This window comes from Dreissena polymorpha, chromosome 7 (assembly GCF_020536995.1).
Source record: "Dreissena polymorpha isolate Duluth1 chromosome 7, UMN_Dpol_1.0, whole genome shotgun sequence".
Taxonomy (NCBI): domain Eukaryota; kingdom Metazoa; phylum Mollusca; class Bivalvia; order Myida; family Dreissenidae; genus Dreissena; species Dreissena polymorpha.
In genome coordinates, this window is record NC_068361.1 from 68,853,747 (window position 1) to 68,874,099 (window position 20,353).

A 20,353-nucleotide genomic window follows, 5' to 3' on the forward strand; every position below is an offset into this window, starting at 1 on the left:
TTCATAATTATAGATCTAGGGCTACTAAATTTGGTGTGTAGTGATATCTAATAGTCCTCTACCAAATTTTTTCAAACTATTCCCCTGGGCTCAAATTTGACCCTGCCCTGAGGGTCACAAAACTGAACATATGACGTTTACCAGGGGAGATAACTGCGGCCGTATGGCTGTGACCAACAACAACATCTTGTAAACATGAGATAAAACCCTGTCATTTAGTGCCATTTTAGATCAGATGGTGACTGCTTACAAAGGAATTGAAGTAAGAAAAAGTGGCATGAATGTTTTTCTTATAAACTGAAAAAAGTCGGGTTTTAATTTAATATGTCGAAAGTGAGCATATATCCGGATAAAAATATTTCGGATGACATGTTAATTTCATGTCTTTTTTGTAGTGTTTAAACCAGTTTAATAATATCTTATTGATTTTAAAAACGCAACTTCCATGAACAATTATTTCAAGAAAAGTCAATATATGATACTGCATGGTAAACTCGAACTTTGTATCCAAGAGAAGGTGTTTGAAATGTTATGAATTGATCTTAGAAGTCAAATGTATTACTTAATTAAATACATTTATAAATATAAAGAAATAATCCTAGATTATCATAATATTCTCAGGCCTGTTGGTCTTAGGGATGTGTGGGTTGTTAATTATATTTTGAGATGATTCTTTACAAAGAAAGATGCTACTATTGTATTTGTTATAAATGTGTGAAAGGCTGTAAGAAAGAACCAGAGATTATTAACCCTTTACCAAACACTTAAAGGATTTTACGGGTTTGTAGCTGACAACTTTATAAATAATTGTGATAAAAGGAGAAATTGCTCAAGATGAGCAATTTCTCCTTTTATCACAATTATTTCTACCCTACCTGATCATTTCCATCACAATTTAATTGTCGTCTGCAACCTCTTTCAAATTGGGAAAGTCCAAAATGTGTCGTTTGGTAAAGGTTTTAGGCATTTTGATTCCTATGGGTCTTGTGAATCTGTTTCAAATCAAATGCGTAGATTTGATCTTGAGCATCTAAAAATATGTGAAATAGAAAGAACGACCAGAGGTCCAGATAAGATGCGTATTTGCGTAAAATACGCCTGAAAAAAAAAGAAAATACGCATGGCTTAAAATTTTGTTGAGTAAAAAAACTCCTGGCTAAATTCGGATTACGCATCGTGTGCAATTTCAATGCGTATTAGCCGTTTATACGTGAATATAAGTTCATGTAATCATGACTGGTTCCCGTCATTGTGTCCACATCAGTAAAAACGTAGTGACATCACCATCTATGTACAGAATGTGGTTCCCGACCTATTTTACTCCACAGTCAGAACGGTATCATTTCATTTTGGCCCACGATAAAGGCTGATGTTGACACAACGGACTCTCCGCTGCATTGTTGAGAATCGATATACGCTAATGGTGAAAACATTTGACATCACATTCGGAAAAAAAAAACGAATCGCCCAACTTCAAGCATATAAGTTTTGCTATCAGTTTATCTCTTGTGTGGCACTATGGAAAAACCTTTTTCCTTCAAGCACTGTTTAAATGGCAGCCGAATTACACATATATAAAAAACAAGTTTAACGGATACCACCCGCTTACCATTCAGATAACGTGACTAAGCACATGTTTCAACTGTTACATATATTAAAATCCGGTTTGCAATCAATGAATCCACTATGTAATGTATGTAATTAATTAATTATGTAATGCGAAAACTTGCTGCTCGCTTGTTTTTCATATGACCTTCACGATCTGTGCCGCCCTGACCGGCAGTCCCTGTCCCGAAAGCGCTTTTCTTTTTGTGACATGTTCCGCAGCGTCTGCATGTGTTTGTGTTTTATTTTCATGTAAATAAAACAAAAATTAATGGCGAGCCAGTTATAAATGGTCGATCTCTATTAAGTCGACATCGTCATTAGTAACACCAGAAAAAATTGTACGCCCTGTTATTGACAGTATATTAAATAAAACAAAAGTAATTGCTTTATTGTGTACAAAACTGCTTGTAATAGCAAGTTAACACTACATGTACAATTTATTATTAATTCTGGTCCTTTGAACATAAATACTCCTTAAAATTATCGGATTTTGATTTTTACTCATCAATTAAAAAATTCATGAGTGAAATACCCCTCGGCTGAAAACATTATCTGGAGCTCTGAGAACGACAATATCTTTTGGAGAGATAAATGTACCTACGTTATATGCAAAGGACCTGTGCAACAATTCCCGGGCTTTTTAGTCTGTTTAGTTAACACGGTAGTAACTTTTTCCATATATAAAAAAGCTCACCCTTCCAACTTTTAAGCGCCCAGTTGGACGAGGGATAGAAAGAGAAAGTCACATGCTTGAGTATATTTCAACCCATCCGCATTGCACGTTTTTTTCGCATAAAAACAGTGGAGCGATACAGGGCCATAATGGCCCTCTTGTTTATAGACACCAAAATTTAAAAGCCAAAGTGGTGCAGTGGTAGTTCATTAGAAGTTCCGGTCCATTCATTTTTGGGGAAGTTATGGGCCTTTGACGTAACACTTTTCTCTTAAATAACCGTTTTCTGGAGATTTTTTAGAAACGTTTTCAGATATTGAGCTGATTGGTTTGGTATTTGAGTCTACCTACATGACTTGCAGATGAAGTGTGCGTTTAGGTAAGTGAGACTTCACAATTTTCTTTAAAAATAACTTCTGTGTGGCTTCAACATGCAGTAGGGAGTATTGTGTTTCAAAAACACTTGGCTTGTTTATTCTTATTTTTATTTAAATAATCCAAAAATTATAGCTCTTTAACTATAGACCATTAATGATATTTTTCCACGAGAGGGCCACATTGCATATGTTGCTCATCTAAGATGCGAAGGCGTTGGGCTTTTTGAGCTATGTTTTCGGAACCATTGTTTTAAATTTGGCATAGGTATTTTAAGTTTTCAACAGGCCGAGATATCAATAAAACAATGTTCTGAGCAAGTTTCATCATGATTGGACTTCACATGGGACTTTCAGAGTGTCAATAAGGTAAAACCATTTGACAAATGCCCCGCCTCCTTGGAACCTTCCCTTTAAACAAAGCATTTTCAAGCTAGGCCCATGCTATATAAAGTTTGATACACATATAGGAAATAAGAATACTTTTCTTAGTGGACCGCGGTACATTAAATCAAATGCTCTGATAAAGTTTCATGATGATTTGACTAAAACCCTGTCTTCGATAGTCTTAACATGGTTATAATAAAGCCATAAAAGAAAAAAAATGCACTGCCCCCTGGTGTCAATGTTTTTAAACGAACTGGTACCATTTTCAAACTCAACCGAGTTGTGATTAGAGAAAAAAAATAGGTTCTGCCCAAGTTTAATGAAGATTTTAATAGAAATGCAACTTCAAGTGTGTTTTAATTTAACTCAGTGACCTAATCTTTGGTCCCAAGTGACCAAGCTTCGAAATTGGCCGATATATAAATGGGGCAAATGTTCTTAACCATTTTCATTTAAAAGGCGGGCAATAAATGTGGCCTCTACAGTTTTAACCATGCAAATTTTGACTATGAACGACAGACACTAAGCGATCATAAAACTAGCAATGAGCATGTTATGTTCAGGTCATCTAAAAATGCCGAAAAATTTGAAACTCCCTTATTAAGTCCATTAGCTGTTCAGGGTTGAATACAAAGTGAAGAGAAGATAGCATGGTCTATGCTATAATATTACCAAAAACAAGGGTTTGCTCCATGAAAAACAGAAATCATTATTGATACATAAGACAACAATTTCATTTTAATGATTTTTAGCAAAAATATAGCTTAAATATACGTCAACAGATTAACAAAGATTTAACAAGCACCAATATGTTGGTATATACATGCATCTGAAAAGTAAATTTTGAAACATCAAGTCTTTCTTGGTCAATGTAAAAAAACTTCTACCCTTCATACAATAGGTGGATCTGGCCAAATTATAAGCATTCAGAAACAATTACCCTAAAATGCGAAAGATTATTTTTTGGAGATCATGTTAAAATATGCAAAAAACTTAACTTAACACGATGTTCATTTAAAGCATGATAGTTGTGTGGAATAAATAAATACACATTGTACTCCAGGATATGAGTTGGACAAAATTGTGTAGGAATATAATTGTTTATTGTTAAGCATTTTACTTTTTAATTTTAACCATTAAATTGGGTGACTGATTCAGTCTGTGCTTGCAATTAGTCTGTTATCCTGAAGGTCCTGCTCTGCTTTCTTTTGGCAAAATCATCAAATAGCAGCCAAGCTACCTGTAGTTTACAACTACAATGTATACGTTTTCAGGTTGGATTACAATATGTTTAGTGCTTTTAATCCAGTTCCACGCAATGTGTAAGTATTAAAATTGAAATTCCTTGTATAATGAAGTGCTGCACCCGGATATATAAGGTCGTTCACAATGTCTATGTTTTTGTTACCATATACCCACCGCTCATGACGTTTGGTAGCTCCTTGTGAACATGCTAATTTTGGTTTGCGGTATGTTAGCTTGCAAACCCTCGGTATTACACTATTCCTATCAACGATCAGTCTAGACAAATGTAGGTCTTCCGGCGTTTCACCTAGTACAACCATACCGTATGCAAACTGTAGAAGAATCAAACATATGTCTTGTATATTTATTCCCGCAAAACATTTAAATATCGTCAATTAAAAGAGAAAAAAAGTAAATTATGATTTCATATTAAAATTAATCAAAGTTTTGTCAGATCTTGAAAACACGTCTACTCGTCTCAACTTACTATTTTTATCAACAAACCTAACAAATACTTAATTACTTCACTCATTTATCACACCGGCGATTCAATTGTAACTGATATGCTTTGAAAATGGCAATCATTCTTATCAATGTCTTTTAAAGTAAGTAAAAAAATTGACCTTGATACTCACAATTTACCGTCTCTCATGTTGCCAACTTGGCTGCTTAAGTTTTTCATAAACACACCTACTGATGTTCATGACATTATTAAATCACTTTCCGTTGATAAAGTATCGGGACTCTTAAATTTACAGAATATCGGGTCTCATCGTCCACTTCTTCATATGACTTCTTTAATTTCTCATTCAACAAAATTATGTATAATGACAAGCAGCTGAAAAGAAGCGAACGTGCGTGCAGTTTTAGAAAGGGTGACCTAAGCATTCTTATTGCGTTGTGTAATTTTATAGGTAACATACTTGCCAAAAGAAATATGATGTTCGAAATAAAATTACTGGCTTTATTAACCGTTATGTTGTGTGACACAGAAACAGACGCAGCATTGAATTAAAAAAAAGCAAGCGCATTTCATGATTGTGTTTAAACAAGAAATAGTTTGTTTATTAACCAACAATCATATTGGCGGACGATGACTCGCAGGAGCAAGTTTCACTTCTGAAAACAAAAGAATAAAAACTGTCAGCTCTATGGATTTTTATTGTTCGTGATAATAATGAACATAACAATTTATAAAATAAGCTTGTTGTTTTATCATTCTGATCTGTAAGTGCAATTTTTTCAGGGCTTTATTTGCATTTCTGGATATGTAAACATATAAATCGTGGACCACGTGATATCCAGGTATAGTTTGTCAAAAAGTCTAGCTGCACTCAGTCTCGGACATCGATTACCAGATTGGCATGCGTATACGGGAGCTGACTGGGTTTAAGTGAGATTGGACTGACGTACAAAATGGCGTCGTTTTCGTAAATTTTGCTTAAATGAAGCGTGTATTTTCACCCGGTCAGCCACTTAACATTTATTTTAAATAAATATGCCCTTTTGGCTCAGAGGAGTTTGTGCTTCCATTGGTTTCAATATCGTAGACGTTGGAATAAAAAAGTTTTTAATAACACCGTTTCAAACATCGTTTACTTACGAGCGCTCACATGCGGGTTTGGCGTTAGCTGTACTGCAGTCGTTATCGGTCCAGGAAAAGTCCACACCGTAGTTGAATATGGCGCAGTCAAGATTGATGTTATGGCCATAGCCCGCGTAGAAGTCTAGAAAACATGAGCCGCGACTTGCGAAAATTGGTCTTGTACATAATACGGCCAGCGTTTCACCAGACCAGCCTGCGCGTTGTCTGGTCGGGAGCTGCCATGTATACTTATATGACCACAAAATCATGCGTGACGTAGTAGCAGGCTGGTCTGGAGCTACGCTGGCCTAATTTTGCTTTATAACCATTATCGCACAAGTGCAAACACATGTAATACTAGTTTACAATTTGAAACGAATATATATACACACAGATGTACATGATGTTGGTCTGTGATATGCCAGTGATATGCCAAGTTCAACATATAGACAGAAGATATATTATGCACTTTTAATTTCCTTTTTCAGTGGCTAGCCAAGTAAATAAATATTGTACACCGTTTACGGAGGATACACGACGCACGACCACGGACAACAACAACCGACACTCGCTCACATTGTGTACTTTGTGCTCAAATGAACAAAAACGACATGATAGGATCGATATTAGGATAATCATACGACCAAATGTCACTTTTAGCAACGTATCAGTATCAAACAAGATAACGATTGATGCAAAGCATCAAAGGGCGTCGGGAATTTCAGTGTAAAAAGCTCTCAATGATGTTACATGGAACGATTTTTTTCTACTGTAAATATTAATATAATGGCCGATTATTTTAAACAAAATAGAAAAAGATACTGGTGTTACCATTATCTATGATTTTGTGTTATAACCCCCAAATAACTATTATCTATGACGTTGTGTTATAACCCCCAAATAACCATTATCTATGATTTTGTGTCGTAACACCCAAATATTTCATAGTTCATTTTATTTACATTGGTTTCCTTTTTTTACTGGCATCCATGTGCAGTTTTCATTAATGGAACAGAACTGTGTAGGTTTTAAAAAATCTGCTTCATCTTGTAAGCGTAATTTCATATTTTTCTCAACTTTAAGGGGAGATGATTCTAAACTTATTCTTACGTTGCTCATTTACGATAGGGGTTGAGTACGCATTGATATGAAAACACTGTAAAAGTTTTAATGTGGTCACGAACTCCCCCCCCCCCTCTCACACATATATTTCATGGGCATAATAGAAACAAAAAATGGTTACAATAAAACAATATTTAAACTAAAATGTCTACATCAAAACAAAAAGGTTAACATAGAACACAAATAAAATAATTTGATTCTACTGGGGCTCGAACCTTGGGCCTCTCACATGTGAAGCGAGCATGTAACCACTACACTACGGAACCGCTTGAAAATCACCTTCTAACTAAGATATTAATAAGCTATTAATAGTCGGTTTAAATGTAAACCCGGAAGTTTAAACGCTGGATAGTGAGCGGGGTTAAAGGTCCATACCAAAGGGTCCATACCACTGGCAAGATACGGGTCAGGCCTGCGGCCTTCCATATGTGGTTCTTAAAAAAACCTGTAGGAGGACTTGATAGTAATGAGACTGGGGTGCTGTGATGGTGCTCCTCATTGATAAGCGGCTGCTTCCTTTATCAAGACTCATTATTACAATTAATAATACGTGTCGCGCTTCGCGCTCAATAGCGCCTTTATTAGTAACTAGGTGGTTGCTAGGATAGTGGAACAAAGAAGTTTTGTTTTTATACAAAACCAGAAAGTTTTACCGGTTCGCGTATTAGCCCAGTCCCTGTGATCTTTTATTATTGCCCAGTTCCTGTGATCAGTTATAAATTAAAAAAATTAGCTTTGCATTATTGGCAATAAATGTTGTAGTAAATGTAATAGGCACAAATGCAGTACTTATTTACACTAATTTACACAAAAATCACCACTATGCAAGACATTCTGACAACAAAAATATATTCATTGATCCGTAAAATAACTTCTCCCATAAGCGAAAAAAACCGTATTACATACTAGTCGCCGCACTTCAGTGCGAAGCCAATAACTTGCTATTTGCTTTGATCATATAAGGAAGGCAATTCAAGCGTGACAATAACACACTGTTCAGTAAATATGTTGGAAAATTTCTTTGAAGAAACAAAGTGTAAGAGAAACAAAAATTGAAATCAAAAATCATTCGCTTCACATTTTCACAATCAGGTTGTAGGTTTCATTACAAACCAATGGATAAAATATTAATTGGGAAATAAATAGCTTAGTTATAAATCACTATTATCTGTTATACACAATCGGACATTTCTGTTTCAAGTTTTTGACTGTAAGTCAAATAAACCAAGCCTAAAGTATTATAAGAGCAGTTAATGATCTATGTAGTTGCTTTATTTATTCCGATTTTAAATTGTGACCTTTTAACAAGCATAATTATTGCTTATGTGATGCATATTAGCAATGCAGTTGCCAATCAGAGTGTATGCAATAAATAGATGGGCATTTATTTCAAGTGTACCCATAATAAACAATATGGGAAATGTATTTACTTAAGAATGTTGCGTTCGAGTCCGTGTCAAACCAGTTCCACTCCCCTTCAATGTCCTCGTCCGTGAGACCCGTCCAGTAGTGACTTGCTGTAAAACATATGACCCGAGCTCTTTGAAAACGGGGCTTAATACACGTGCATAGTTTTGTCCCAGATTAGCCTGTACAGTCCGCACAGGCTTATCAGGGGCGATACTTTCCACTATCCAACAAATAGACACATAAATTATTGTAAAACACATCTAAAACATATAAACACTAATAGCAAATCATGTTAACATCTTACAAATAATGTTATTGACTTTTTTTCAGAACGTCTACATATAATTATTTGATAAACGTAGCATAAGAAATAGATTCACGATTTTGTCGAGAGACTTATTCTGGGCTTAGTGTTAGTTTATGCAAGCCATCAAATGGCTTAACCCGCAAAGCTATGCATTGGCCGTTCCAAGGCGCAGATCCCAGCTTTTATCATGACTTTATGTTGGATGTTAAATTTTATGTATTATTAGTGTTTTGTTAGAAAGGTAGTGGATCAGAACAAAAATTGCTCTCATGGTAGAGCTTTTGGAGTTTAATTGTTTGAATTATTAAATATTGAACCAGTTTGATTTGTGTGATGTCTAGATGCAGAAGAACGTATCATATCTGCAATGTGGTCATACTTAAGTCTTCAGAGGATGTCAGCGGTTGAGCTATTTTGTGTTATTGAAGTACACATATTAACGATCTTTCTTTCAGCTATTTACGTTACAAATTTCGTGTAGATGCATTTTTAACTTTGTGGTTTAATATCTTTTTATAGATGGACGATATTTCTTTGTGAAGCCTGTATCATAATAGTTAAGATTTACCATGCTTACGACTCTAACTAATACACTCAAGATATGTATGTAGTATTATAATCACGCGTCAATTTTTGGCATTCATGTTTTCATTTGTTTGCTCTGCATAGGTACATTTGATTGATGTCATTTCAGAAGCGCGTTTGGTTTGTGATAAATTCTAGGGTAAGTTTAATGTTTGGCTAGCTTCCAACAAGTTTTATCTTCAGATAGTTGCAATGATATTTCCAAGGCGGTGATCCTAGTCTTGTTATCGTAGGTTAATAACTTGTTTTTTGTTGTAAAAGTTCATGGATAAGAACCTGAAGAGCTATCCATCCTTGTCATTATTTGTAATATTGTATAGGCAATGTGTCCTTTCCCGTATACAAACCACAAGCGGACAAGTATTTATATCCTTCGTCTGGGGTTTCAATCTTCTTATATATGTGTACACAAATATCATGTGATGTGCTAAATGTCTGTAGAGTTTTCACGATGCATAGATAAAGAGCGTGATTGGCTGAAAGCGTATACATGTACATAGTAATTATGTGCGCAAACGTACTACAATGTGATGTGAAATGAAACATAATTGTATGAACACAATTCGACGTAAAAGCAAACTGATTTTGCGATACAAACCATCGACATACACACTGATGTGCGCAACAATATTTGAAACTTATTTATCATGCGTTCAAACAAAACACGTACATTTCAGGTCCCGTAGGCGATCCTTGATGAAGTTGTTTTCATGGGCATTGTCTACGTGAATAAGGTGGCCACCATGTTGACGACAGTATTGCTAGAAATACATAGCAAATGCATGTCAAGTATAACAATCGATAGAATATTTACCCTCCATTTGGAATGTGTTAAAGCGTTCGAATGAAAAAGGAAATACAAATGGCTGAACATTGGTAAGAAATAAAAATAAGTCTATATAACACGTCGCTGCATTAATGTCGTTACATTTTATATACAATATGTTATATATTAGAAGATGGTGTATGTGTATGCATATATGGCATATATTCCGTCTTTATAACAGGGGAGGTGGTGCCACAGGGGGGGGGGGCGCAAACGTATTTAATCAGAGAGAAAAATACAATGACCATGCACTAGTTTGAACCTTTATAGTCCAGCAAAATGTGCTGATATACGACCACATTAATTAAGTGCAAAATAACTCAAATGTCAAAATTCAAATTCCAAATTAATAGCTTACAACAAGCGCAGAGCAAAATGAATTCTATGCTAATACCAAGCGCATAATGAAGTACATGTATCGCTTAAAACAAGCAAAGAACAACGAGCCGACTATATTCATCGCTAATTACAAGCAACGAGCCAACTAAACTGATCGATAATAACGAGCAAAGAGCCAAATACATGTATCATTTATAACAAGACAAGAGCCAAATACGCTTGCTCTTCCCCATTCCCTATTATAGGACAGACACAAGTTACCTCCGCCACCGTGAAGGATGAGATGTCGCGACCAAACGTGTAACAAGAGCCTTCGAATGCCAGCCAGCCGTCCGTGCAGCACGTGGTTCCACGACCTAAAAGGTACATCTTAGTTTACATCTTTTTTATTTTAGCTCGATTGCATCTTAAGCCTCAGGCTAATCAATAAGCCTGATTTTCAATTGAAACGCCAACGTTTCAAGGGTCTAGAACCAGTACTTCGTGTCTTTGGAATTGGCCGGTCGCTCTTTTTATATTTAGAAACACGCTTCGCAGGTCAATCTTCAAGATGTTTAAATGACCAAAAGCATTGCCAATAAAAAGCCTGTCGATAAGTCAAGCCGAACTCAATAAGTTTGGAAATGTTGACACTGTTGGTAACTGTTCTTCATAAATGTTTATATAGTAAATTCTTCAACTCTTTAACCAGATTATAATTTCAAACCATTTACCCAGTAAATATTCGTACAACGTGAAGATACTTAGAAGTATTTGTATATCTTGAATTGGAGTTTAGAACAGTTGCCTGTGAATGAAGCCTTGCTCGATCGTTAGCCCTTGTGTTTTACAAAGACATGCTTCAGAACGATAAAACAAGTAAAATCATTCATCATCTATTGTAAATTATGACGGAGGTTGTTTATCATGTGATTTAGTAAAATATAGACTCAAAACATCCCTGCTTACCCTGAACAAATCCAAAAAGAAAGACTAAATGAAAAATGGAATGCATATTTCAACTACGGTTAAAATTGCAGTCTGAGAACGCAAGCGCGTGTCCAGTTTCTTACAGATAAGAAGATCAAGTGGAATGAAAAATGTTTGCACGACTTTTACACCGAATATAATGGCAAGCCTTATTATGTTCGAATAGTGACAAATGTAGTGCAAATGGCAAAGACAAGTGGGTCGCATACATCTGTTTGGAAGATAACACTTATGCATGCACAAATTTGGACATAGCAAACGTATCCAGCAGCGCATAATCAAAACGTTGCCAGTATGAAAAGACTGTTGGCAAGTAAAGAAACTACAAGCACGTGAAATATAAACGTATTTGTATACTTATTATTTGACTGAGATAAGCTGCAATTATATTTCTGCGAACCAAATAATGTGACCGCTGTATCAAATGCGCGTGGCACGGTCAATACCTGTATTAATATTTACTTTTCAAACTCTGCAACGTGCACGTCATTTACCATAAGTTCGTATATACAACAATCGTCTGTCACGTTGTTACATCTCGCCAACATTACCTGACATTTTGTTGATAAAACGATAATAAAAATCGATTTGATCTCTAATTTTGCTCTTTTTAATTAAGGGTATACAAGTATAGCGAACAGCAACCTCACGCTTCACATTATTTGATGTGGTATGACCGGGGCTTTCAATGCCTTCAAGGTCGAATCATTTTTCTATTTTGTTTTGACGTCGATTACCTGAAATTTTATTTCTACAAACCAAATACAGTAACCATTGTATCCCATGCGCGTGACTCGGTAAATACCTGTTGTATTACCCATTGTGTACACACCGGTCTTTTCTTTCCGACAATAACGTAGTGACGTCACCATCTATTATAGAATGCTGTATTACCGGTAATCGAAATAGGTATAGATACTTTTCAAACTCTCTGTGAACGTCCACGGCATTTTCCTTATGTTCGTATATACAACAATCATCTGTCGCATATTGTTATATCTCGCCAACATTACTTGACACGTGTAACCTCTGTATGCGTATATCAATCGTTTTAATTGTGTCCGATATTCGAAATTAAAGACGATACACAGATTGCGTGACATTCCTGTATCAATTGAACCCAATTTTTAAGATACATCTAAGTCAGAAAACGTTAATAATAACCGATTTGATGCGCAATTTTGCTCATATTTTTATATAAAGGGTATTCTAGTATAGCGAACAGCAACTTCGCGCTTCACATTGATTATAGTAGAATAGCTTTCAGTTTCCTCAAGGTCGAACCATACTGTATTGAGGTTCATAAGTAAAATTGAATTCGAGTATTTATACACGAGTCAGATTAACATTGTTCGTAAGCGTTTGGTGGATAGAGTCCTTGAATATTTGAATTCGACTTGCAGTTTTGCATTAGTTTTCAAGTTTGCTCACTCCTTTTGCTTAGAACCAGTCTGTGTAGCACAGTCAATGCATGGTGCATGGCTCTTCCAGTAAATTCCGGTACTATTTGAAGTAAACTAGAGCTTTGTCAAAGACGTGACGGATACCCCCACATGCCGCATTGGCACAGAATATTTTGCATGTTGTCTTCGCAAAAAAACATCGGACACCATGCTCAATGTTTAAAACGCACTAAGTGACCTAGTATTTGACCCGGCATGGCCCATGTTCGAACTTGACATACACATCATCTAGATAAAACTTCTGACCAAGTGTGGTGAAGATCGGATGAAAACTACTTGAATTAGAGAGCGGACAGTATGCTAAATGTGTAAAACGTACTATAAGTGACCCATGACCTAGTTTTTGATCTGGCATGGCCCATGTTCATACTTGGCCTTAAGATCATCATGACAAACTTCTGACCAAGTTTGGTTGAGATCGGATGAAAACTACTTGAATTAGAGTGCAGACACCATGCTGAATGTTAAAAAACGCACTAAGTGACCCCGTGACCTAGTTTTTGGCCCGGCATGGCCCATGTTCAAACTTGGCGTAGAGATCATCTAGATAAAACTTCTGACCAGGTTTGGTGAAGATATTGGATGAGAACAACTTGAATAAGAGAGCGGACACCATGCTAGTTTATTTTACCCGGCATGACCCATATTCAAACTTGACCTAGACATAATCTCGATACAACTTCTGACCAAGTTTGGTGAAGATCGGATGAAAATTACTTATATTAGAGAGCGGACAACATGCTGAATGTTTAAAACGCACTAAGTGACCCCGTGACCTAGTTTTTTACCCGGCCTGACCCATATTCAAACTTGACCTAGACATCATCTAGATACAACTTCTGACCAAGTTTGGTAGAGCTCTGATGAAAAATACTTGAATAAGAGAGCGGACACCATGCTCAATTTTTAAAACGCACGAAGTGACCCCGTGACCTAGTTTTTGACCCGGCATGATCCATATTCGAACTTGACCTAGACATCATCTAGATACAACAACTGACCATGTTTTTGTTAAGATCGGATGAAAACAACTTGAATTAGAGAGCGGACACTTAATACGGACCTACCGACAGACAAACCGACAGACAGACAAGCTCACTCCTATATACCCCTCCCCCCCTAAACTTCGTTTGTGGGGGTATACAAATAACTATTTGATGTTATTTTTTTGCAAAAGAATATACATGCACATTTCGACAACACAATTTTTATTATGACGTTCACAGGCACCCTTCATCTTCACACATAATGTATATGCCTGCCCCCGTCTACAAAGAGCAGCTGCCCCGTGGTGAAAGAGGCCTGGTCCGAGGCCAGGAATGTGATCGCCTTGGCAACCTCGTCTGGTTCCCCCATGCGGCCCAGCTGGTGAGTAGACTTCTGTCGCTCAGCATACTGGGAAATAGTAAAGCAGAATAGTTTATTTTATTTTATTTTAAACCTATTTATTTTAACCCCATTGAATTGACAGCCAAAAGCTTATTGAAACGCTCTTAAGTCGGTTTCCTGGGTAGAACCAGTATTTGGTGTCTTTGGGGGAGATCTTAAGATTGCTCCCACAGTGGGTATCGAAACTGTTACCTCCCGGTCGCTAGGAGAAAACCATATCCACTACACCAGAGACCTTTCTTTAGAATTAATTTCAATGGCGCAAACGGTTTGTTAGATATACCCACCTTCTGATCAACCTCCTTAAAAAGATTTGACAGATTTAGGGCAAAGCTCTTAACAAAGCACTGCAATCGTCACAAATCACGTGAGATAATGATCTATTAAATTCTGGGCTTGATAATACTCATTGTTTGCACCACCTTGTCACTATAACTTCCAAATTTTGGTAATCACTCCTTTCGAAAAATCCTTACAGACCAAAAACGATTTTCACAGTTTGCACGTTTTTCATGGAAAGCACTTTGAGCAAATTAGCTTTATTAAACATCATTTACTCTGTAAGCAATTACAATGGAGGGGAAAGGTGTCCATAAACAGCCCGCTTGTCTATTCTTTCCCTTATATAGTAAAATGTACACATTGTGTCACCCGATACCACAATGAATGAAACGTTAATATTGGTGCCAGTTCAAGCTGCAAAACCGTTTACAACAGAAAAGCTGATTTTCACATACAATAGTAACTACTTTCATAACAATCGGCTTCAAAATACGTATACTAATTCGCTGTACATATGCCAACATGGCAAACAAATAATACATAATAATTAAATGACCCATGTCATGTGAAAATGGGTAGTAAGCGATACGCGGCCAACATATCTCCGGACCAGCTTGAGCAGCTGTGCAGTCTGGTCAAAGCTACCATTTCAGCCATTGAGACCACGATACCTTCCGGGACTTTAAAGCGGACAACGTGACTCCCGACAAGACCATTGTGAATAAGTTAATTGAAGGTAACTGAACAGCAACCCATCCATACCTGGGCGTATCGTTCCTCACTCATGCCTCCCTTCACTTGGATGTTGGTACGTACTACGCCCGGACTGTAATAGCAGTAGATATGCATAAGAACCACATGAAATCAAAGGTAAGAAAAGTTTCATGAAACACAACGGACCAATCTATTGAAACATAATGGTAAGAGAAAAATATATAATAAAATGAAGTCGTAAAGTGCGTTTACTTTTTTACTTTTAAGAAGAACTTTTAAAAGAACAGAAGAAGAGAACTTACTTGACGGAGTTCACCCGTACGCCGTACTCTGCCACTTCTGGAAATTGCAGATATGAAAATCAATAAAATGTAATTACTCATTCCCTAAGTTAGATCCAATAAATAGAAATTAAATATTCCACTTGTATTAATGTCTGCTATTATGCAACTACTGCATAGCATGTTAACGTCATTTTTTAAATTATTATAATGCAGTGTGAGAGAGCGAACTCTAATCTGTCTTTTCAAAGAGGACATTATACCTTAAAAAGATACACAATAGTTGTGCATATTAATAGTATTCGTAATACGTAGTACAACAAATGCGAAAGTTAAACAGTTAAGCCTCGTTCTGGGAACATGGGGCTTAATGCATGTGCAGCCTGCACACGCTTATCTGAGACAACACTTTACGCACATATATAAAACCCCGTTTTCCAAAAACGAGGTTGATTTCATTTACCATTGGCCAATATCCGTGTGAACTGGTCGAGGCTGGCTTTACTCATGCCGTACGCAACCTCACCAGAATACTGTAAACGACAATACTAATACTAGTAAGCACCGCTATTAAGTTAGGGTCATTCGTTGCACTTTCTAATAAAGATCTACACGTGCCATCCTTGATAATGCAAAAGGAAGGAGCGAAGTTGTGGTGCAATGGCGCATGTAAAAGCAGTCTTGAAATGATATTAATATTAGGATCTCATCGCGTGACAACAATTGTTTCATTTTTCCGCGTTTCAGCAGTTGTAAAGTCAAGGCACTTCTAACACAACACTTTCGTTTTTAATTATTTCTCAAGAGTGTATCAGCATTTTTCCTAAACATTTTGAGAACAAATAATTTAAAAAGTATTCCTTATTCACCAATAAATGTATTCCAATTGATCCACGATTTTATAAATTATCATTAAACGACCAATATCACTCCAGGTTGCTCAGTATAATTGTGTCGCGTTCTGATAAAACTGAGCATAATGCATGTGCATAAAGTGTCGTCCTTGATTAGCTTGTGCAGTCCGCACAGGCAAATCTTGGACGACACTTTCCGCTTGTATGACATTTTTCGTTTAAATGTCTCCTTAGCAAAAGTCCTATTTAGGCGGAAAGTGTCGTCCCTGATTAGCATGTGCGGACTGCTAATCTGGGACGACACTTTACACACAAGAATTAAGCCCAACTTTCTCAGAACGCGACTCAATGTATGTCAACTACTTGATCAAATGACAGATGGACACATTATTCTCAAAATGAACACATACAATCAACTGAATGGCCATGGACTATTCTTCAATTCCAAGATCATGCAGGCTACAAAGGATTAAAGGTCGAGTCTTAACATCCATGTTCAACTAGTAGCAAAATGTACATTGTACAGCGACATAGTGAGATTTTGTTATGCCGAATTCTTTGTCAATGTCCTTTATTTATTTAATCAAACAATTGATAGGTGTCATGAATAAACTCATGTATAGCTCAATTATGCCGTCTAACAATATACTTCTTTATTCCCCGTCTATTATTCCTTAAGTATTTATCATTTTAATAGCTAAGTATATGATAGTAAGCCGTTTATCATTTAAAGTATATTATAGGAAACAATGACATACCGCCATCGGTCCAGAAATACTCGAGACATTCACAACACAACCTGAAAAAACATATACTCCACATCAATGAGCCCCAAACATAGTACAGTGTAGACATGTTAAACTTAATGCGTATACATGTAATGTAAAGTGTCTTAAGCTGGTCAGATTTTATAAAGCTTTCTACCTTTACGCTTATGTATTTTCTTCTCACTTAAAACGGCTTTACTATGTTTTAGAGATTGTCCTCAAACAGTATACTGAAATATTTTGTAAATTATTACTGGTTGTATTATAAATCTTTGTCAAATCGTCAAAAGTCTAAAATTATGACACATTATGTAAAACCAAAGAACGGCATGGATGCACTATTAACGTTAACCATTTCCAGCTCAGAAGCTACGTGAACATGTCTATAATAAATATTCAACCAGCTTAAAACCAGACCAGGGCCCGTATTCACCAACCGATTCTTAGACTTAAGAATAAAGAATAGACTTGGAACCAAGAAAAATGTGTTCAGTGTTTAAACATATACAGGCCTCCACTGGTGATTATGTCATTAACAAAATGTTCTATATGAAGAATAATATAGACAGAGATGTTTACTGCAGAGTTTGACTAAAAATTAAAGAAATTATTGAATATTCTAATTTAAAGAATTTTCTTTATTCTTAGACTCAAGTCTAAGAATTGTTTGGTGAATACGGGCCCAGTCTACGAATAAATCCCAATTTGCTCAGGTTTTATGTTCTTTGCTGCTTATTAGTACCTTAGCGTTGGAAAGGAAGCCTTTGAAACTTGAAACTAGAAAGAAAGGTCGTGAAAAAGCGTATCTGAGTGGTAAATGATTAAATATGCGTACATTCACGTATTGCCTGATACCTTTCGTCTTGATCAGGTGAGGCAGACACAGTTTCGTGAGCAGGAACGGTGAGCGGACATTGGTCGCCATCACATGATCAAATTCCTCCATGGTGGCCTCGAGCGTGCTCGCGTATGACGTCACAGCCGCATTGTTCACCTTCAAAAGTCAAGTATGGCATCCATGTGCGCATGGATTAATGAAATGAGGATTTATTTTGCCAAGCAAACGTTTAAGGCCGCCGTTTTTACTACAAAATTAAAAAAAATATAAAAACGTATGCGCAGATTGATCAACTGTATCCCCGGTTATGCACATATTAATTACTTTTATCCCTGGTTATGCACTTGAATAAAGATCCTCACCAAAACGTCCAAGAGGCCATTGGAATCAATTGTTGTTTGCACCAGGGTGTTCAACTCATCTTCTTTTGTCAAGTCACATACGACAGGAAGAATCTGGAACAGCTTATGCATGCTAGAATTCGCATAAAAAACATTGACACAACTGATTTGACAACTGTTGAAACAGAGTTTTAGTTGAACAAAAGAATTTTAAATAAAAGGAGTATTTCTAAATTCAAAATGCTTCAATTTAAATTATATTTACATGTAAATCCTTCTTACCAATTAAACTGTTCTTAAATTGACTACGAAGTAACAAACTGTGTTTTACCTTCATATAGGATTATCAGTCGTCCTAGTTGCACTAACTTCATACATGTGTATATGTATACCGGTATATAGTACTACAGTACAGTTTCGGTGTACGTTAATCAAAACGACAAAAATGAATTAAATATTGCAGAAGGTAATTAAACCTGTTTTATGCTGTGCGATATGGAATTTACAGACCTTATCAAATGAAGGCTCTAATGGGCCACTTTGCGTCTGAGAACAGCCAATCAATGACTGGCTTACTTTTAAAAGATCCCTAACATTTCAATAATTTCCTCATGATGTAAGTTTGATTTCTCGTGCCATTTATTGTCAGTTGTGCATGAGTACATTATAAATCAAACGTTTCATTTTAACAAGTAAGAATTTCCTTTATTCTGGAAATGATTTGTTAACACTCTTTCCATGTTTACAACCAACGTTTCTTAATTGTGGTTATTATACAACCAACCATTAATTTGCTGTCTTCCTTTACAATGCAACCAACCATCTCGCTGTCTGCCTACCCTATCTTGGGCGAGTCCATTCTCTGTCAATCTCCGCGCGACGTCGTTCAGCTTGTCCTGGTTCCTCCCGGTGATAACCAGACGGGGTTGGAACTGGCACATGTGCAGGGCAGTGGCGTATCCAATACCTGTCACATCATCCGACCCTTAAAATCACAATAGAGACTGTATGCACTAAGCTCCTACGGAAAATCGTAACATTTAAGACTCTTTCATTCTATTAAACTAGGACCTACCGGTATACAAACGATGTTTTTATAGGTCCCCATTTTACATTACAATTCCAAGCTTCAAATCCTATTTATACCTAAAGCAAAGCAGAGCAAGAAACAGTAACGTTGAACAACTTGATTACTCATTAGACAGCTCAGAATAACAAAGTAATAATGTACGGAGAACTAAAAAAGACAATCTTCAAATGAACCACTGACTGTGTGCAGGAAAGCTGTATAAGACAACCTTTATATGAACCATATATATAAAGCTATGGTAAGCTAGAACAAACAAGAGATGTGTTTGTCAAAAACACAATGCCCCATATTGCGCCGCTTTGAAATAAAATGTCAATATATCAATTGGCAGGTTTAGAAATTATCTCCCTTTCAAAACTTATTTCTTCCCTTGGATTGTATATTTTTACTTTTGACCTTGAAGGATGACCTCGACCTCTCACCACTCAAAATGTGCAGCTCCATGACATACACATGCATGCCAAATATCAAGTTGCTATCTTCAATATTGCAAAAGTTATGGCCAATGTTAAAGTTTTCGGACGGACGGACGGACAGACAGTTCAAATGCTATATGCTACCCTACCGATGGCATAATTAAAGTATAGTTGCTATGATCTGCCAGCTGCTGACCCTCTGTGTGAGCTTTTTTGAATCTACTCATAACAGGCCAAAGCATTGAAGACGAACTAGAGCTACTATGAAAACGTTTCCCCACATTTAAAGTGCCACTATGAAATTATAATTCAATATTTGCCCTGGCAGCACTGCAGCTTTCAAGTGAAGACAGCATATTTCCAAAAGACACTTACCTGTTATTAATACCACTTTGTCTCGCAGAGAAGTCATTTTAGATGTCAAGTATCAAGCGAAATGAAACTGAAAGTAGAACTGTTAATTAAACTCCAACTTTGTACTTATTGTG

At 36.4% G+C, this 20,353-nt stretch overlaps 1 protein-coding gene across 9 annotated transcripts in view; it reads right to left on the reverse strand.

Moving 5' to 3' along the window:
• Positions 1-5,237: 5,237 nt before the first annotated feature.
• The window catches only part of LOC127837691 (3-oxoacyl-[acyl-carrier-protein] reductase FabG-like), a 325,705-nt gene continuing 310,589 nt past the window's right edge, over positions 5,238-20,353 (reverse strand). For 2 of the 9 annotated variants that reach the window (XM_052364967.1, XM_052364961.1), the window contains 12 exons: positions 18,381-18,473; positions 18,036-18,174; positions 17,172-17,212; positions 16,023-16,092; positions 15,581-15,617; positions 15,327-15,390; positions 11,410-14,288; positions 10,723-10,817; positions 9,967-10,057; positions 8,425-8,511; positions 5,891-6,014; positions 5,238-5,406 (listed from right to left, as the gene is read on the reverse strand). In XM_052364967.1, the coding sequence (XP_052220927.1) occupies positions 14,133-14,288; positions 15,327-15,390; positions 15,581-15,617; positions 16,023-16,092; positions 17,172-17,212; positions 18,036-18,174; positions 18,381-18,473 (600 nt within the window). In that variant the 3' untranslated portion in view covers positions 5,238-5,406; positions 5,891-6,014; positions 8,425-8,511; ... (1 more) ...; positions 10,723-10,817; positions 11,410-14,132. Of the gene's footprint in view, positions 5,407-5,890; positions 6,015-8,424; positions 8,512-9,966; positions 10,058-10,722; positions 10,818-11,409; positions 14,289-15,326; positions 15,391-15,580; positions 15,618-16,022; positions 16,093-17,171; positions 17,213-18,035; positions 18,175-18,380; positions 18,474-18,690; positions 18,981-19,198; positions 19,345-20,240; positions 20,308-20,353 lie in introns of those variants that run through there. The other 7 variants (XM_052364959.1, XM_052364962.1, XM_052364968.1 and 4 more) reach the window with 7 other exon arrangements.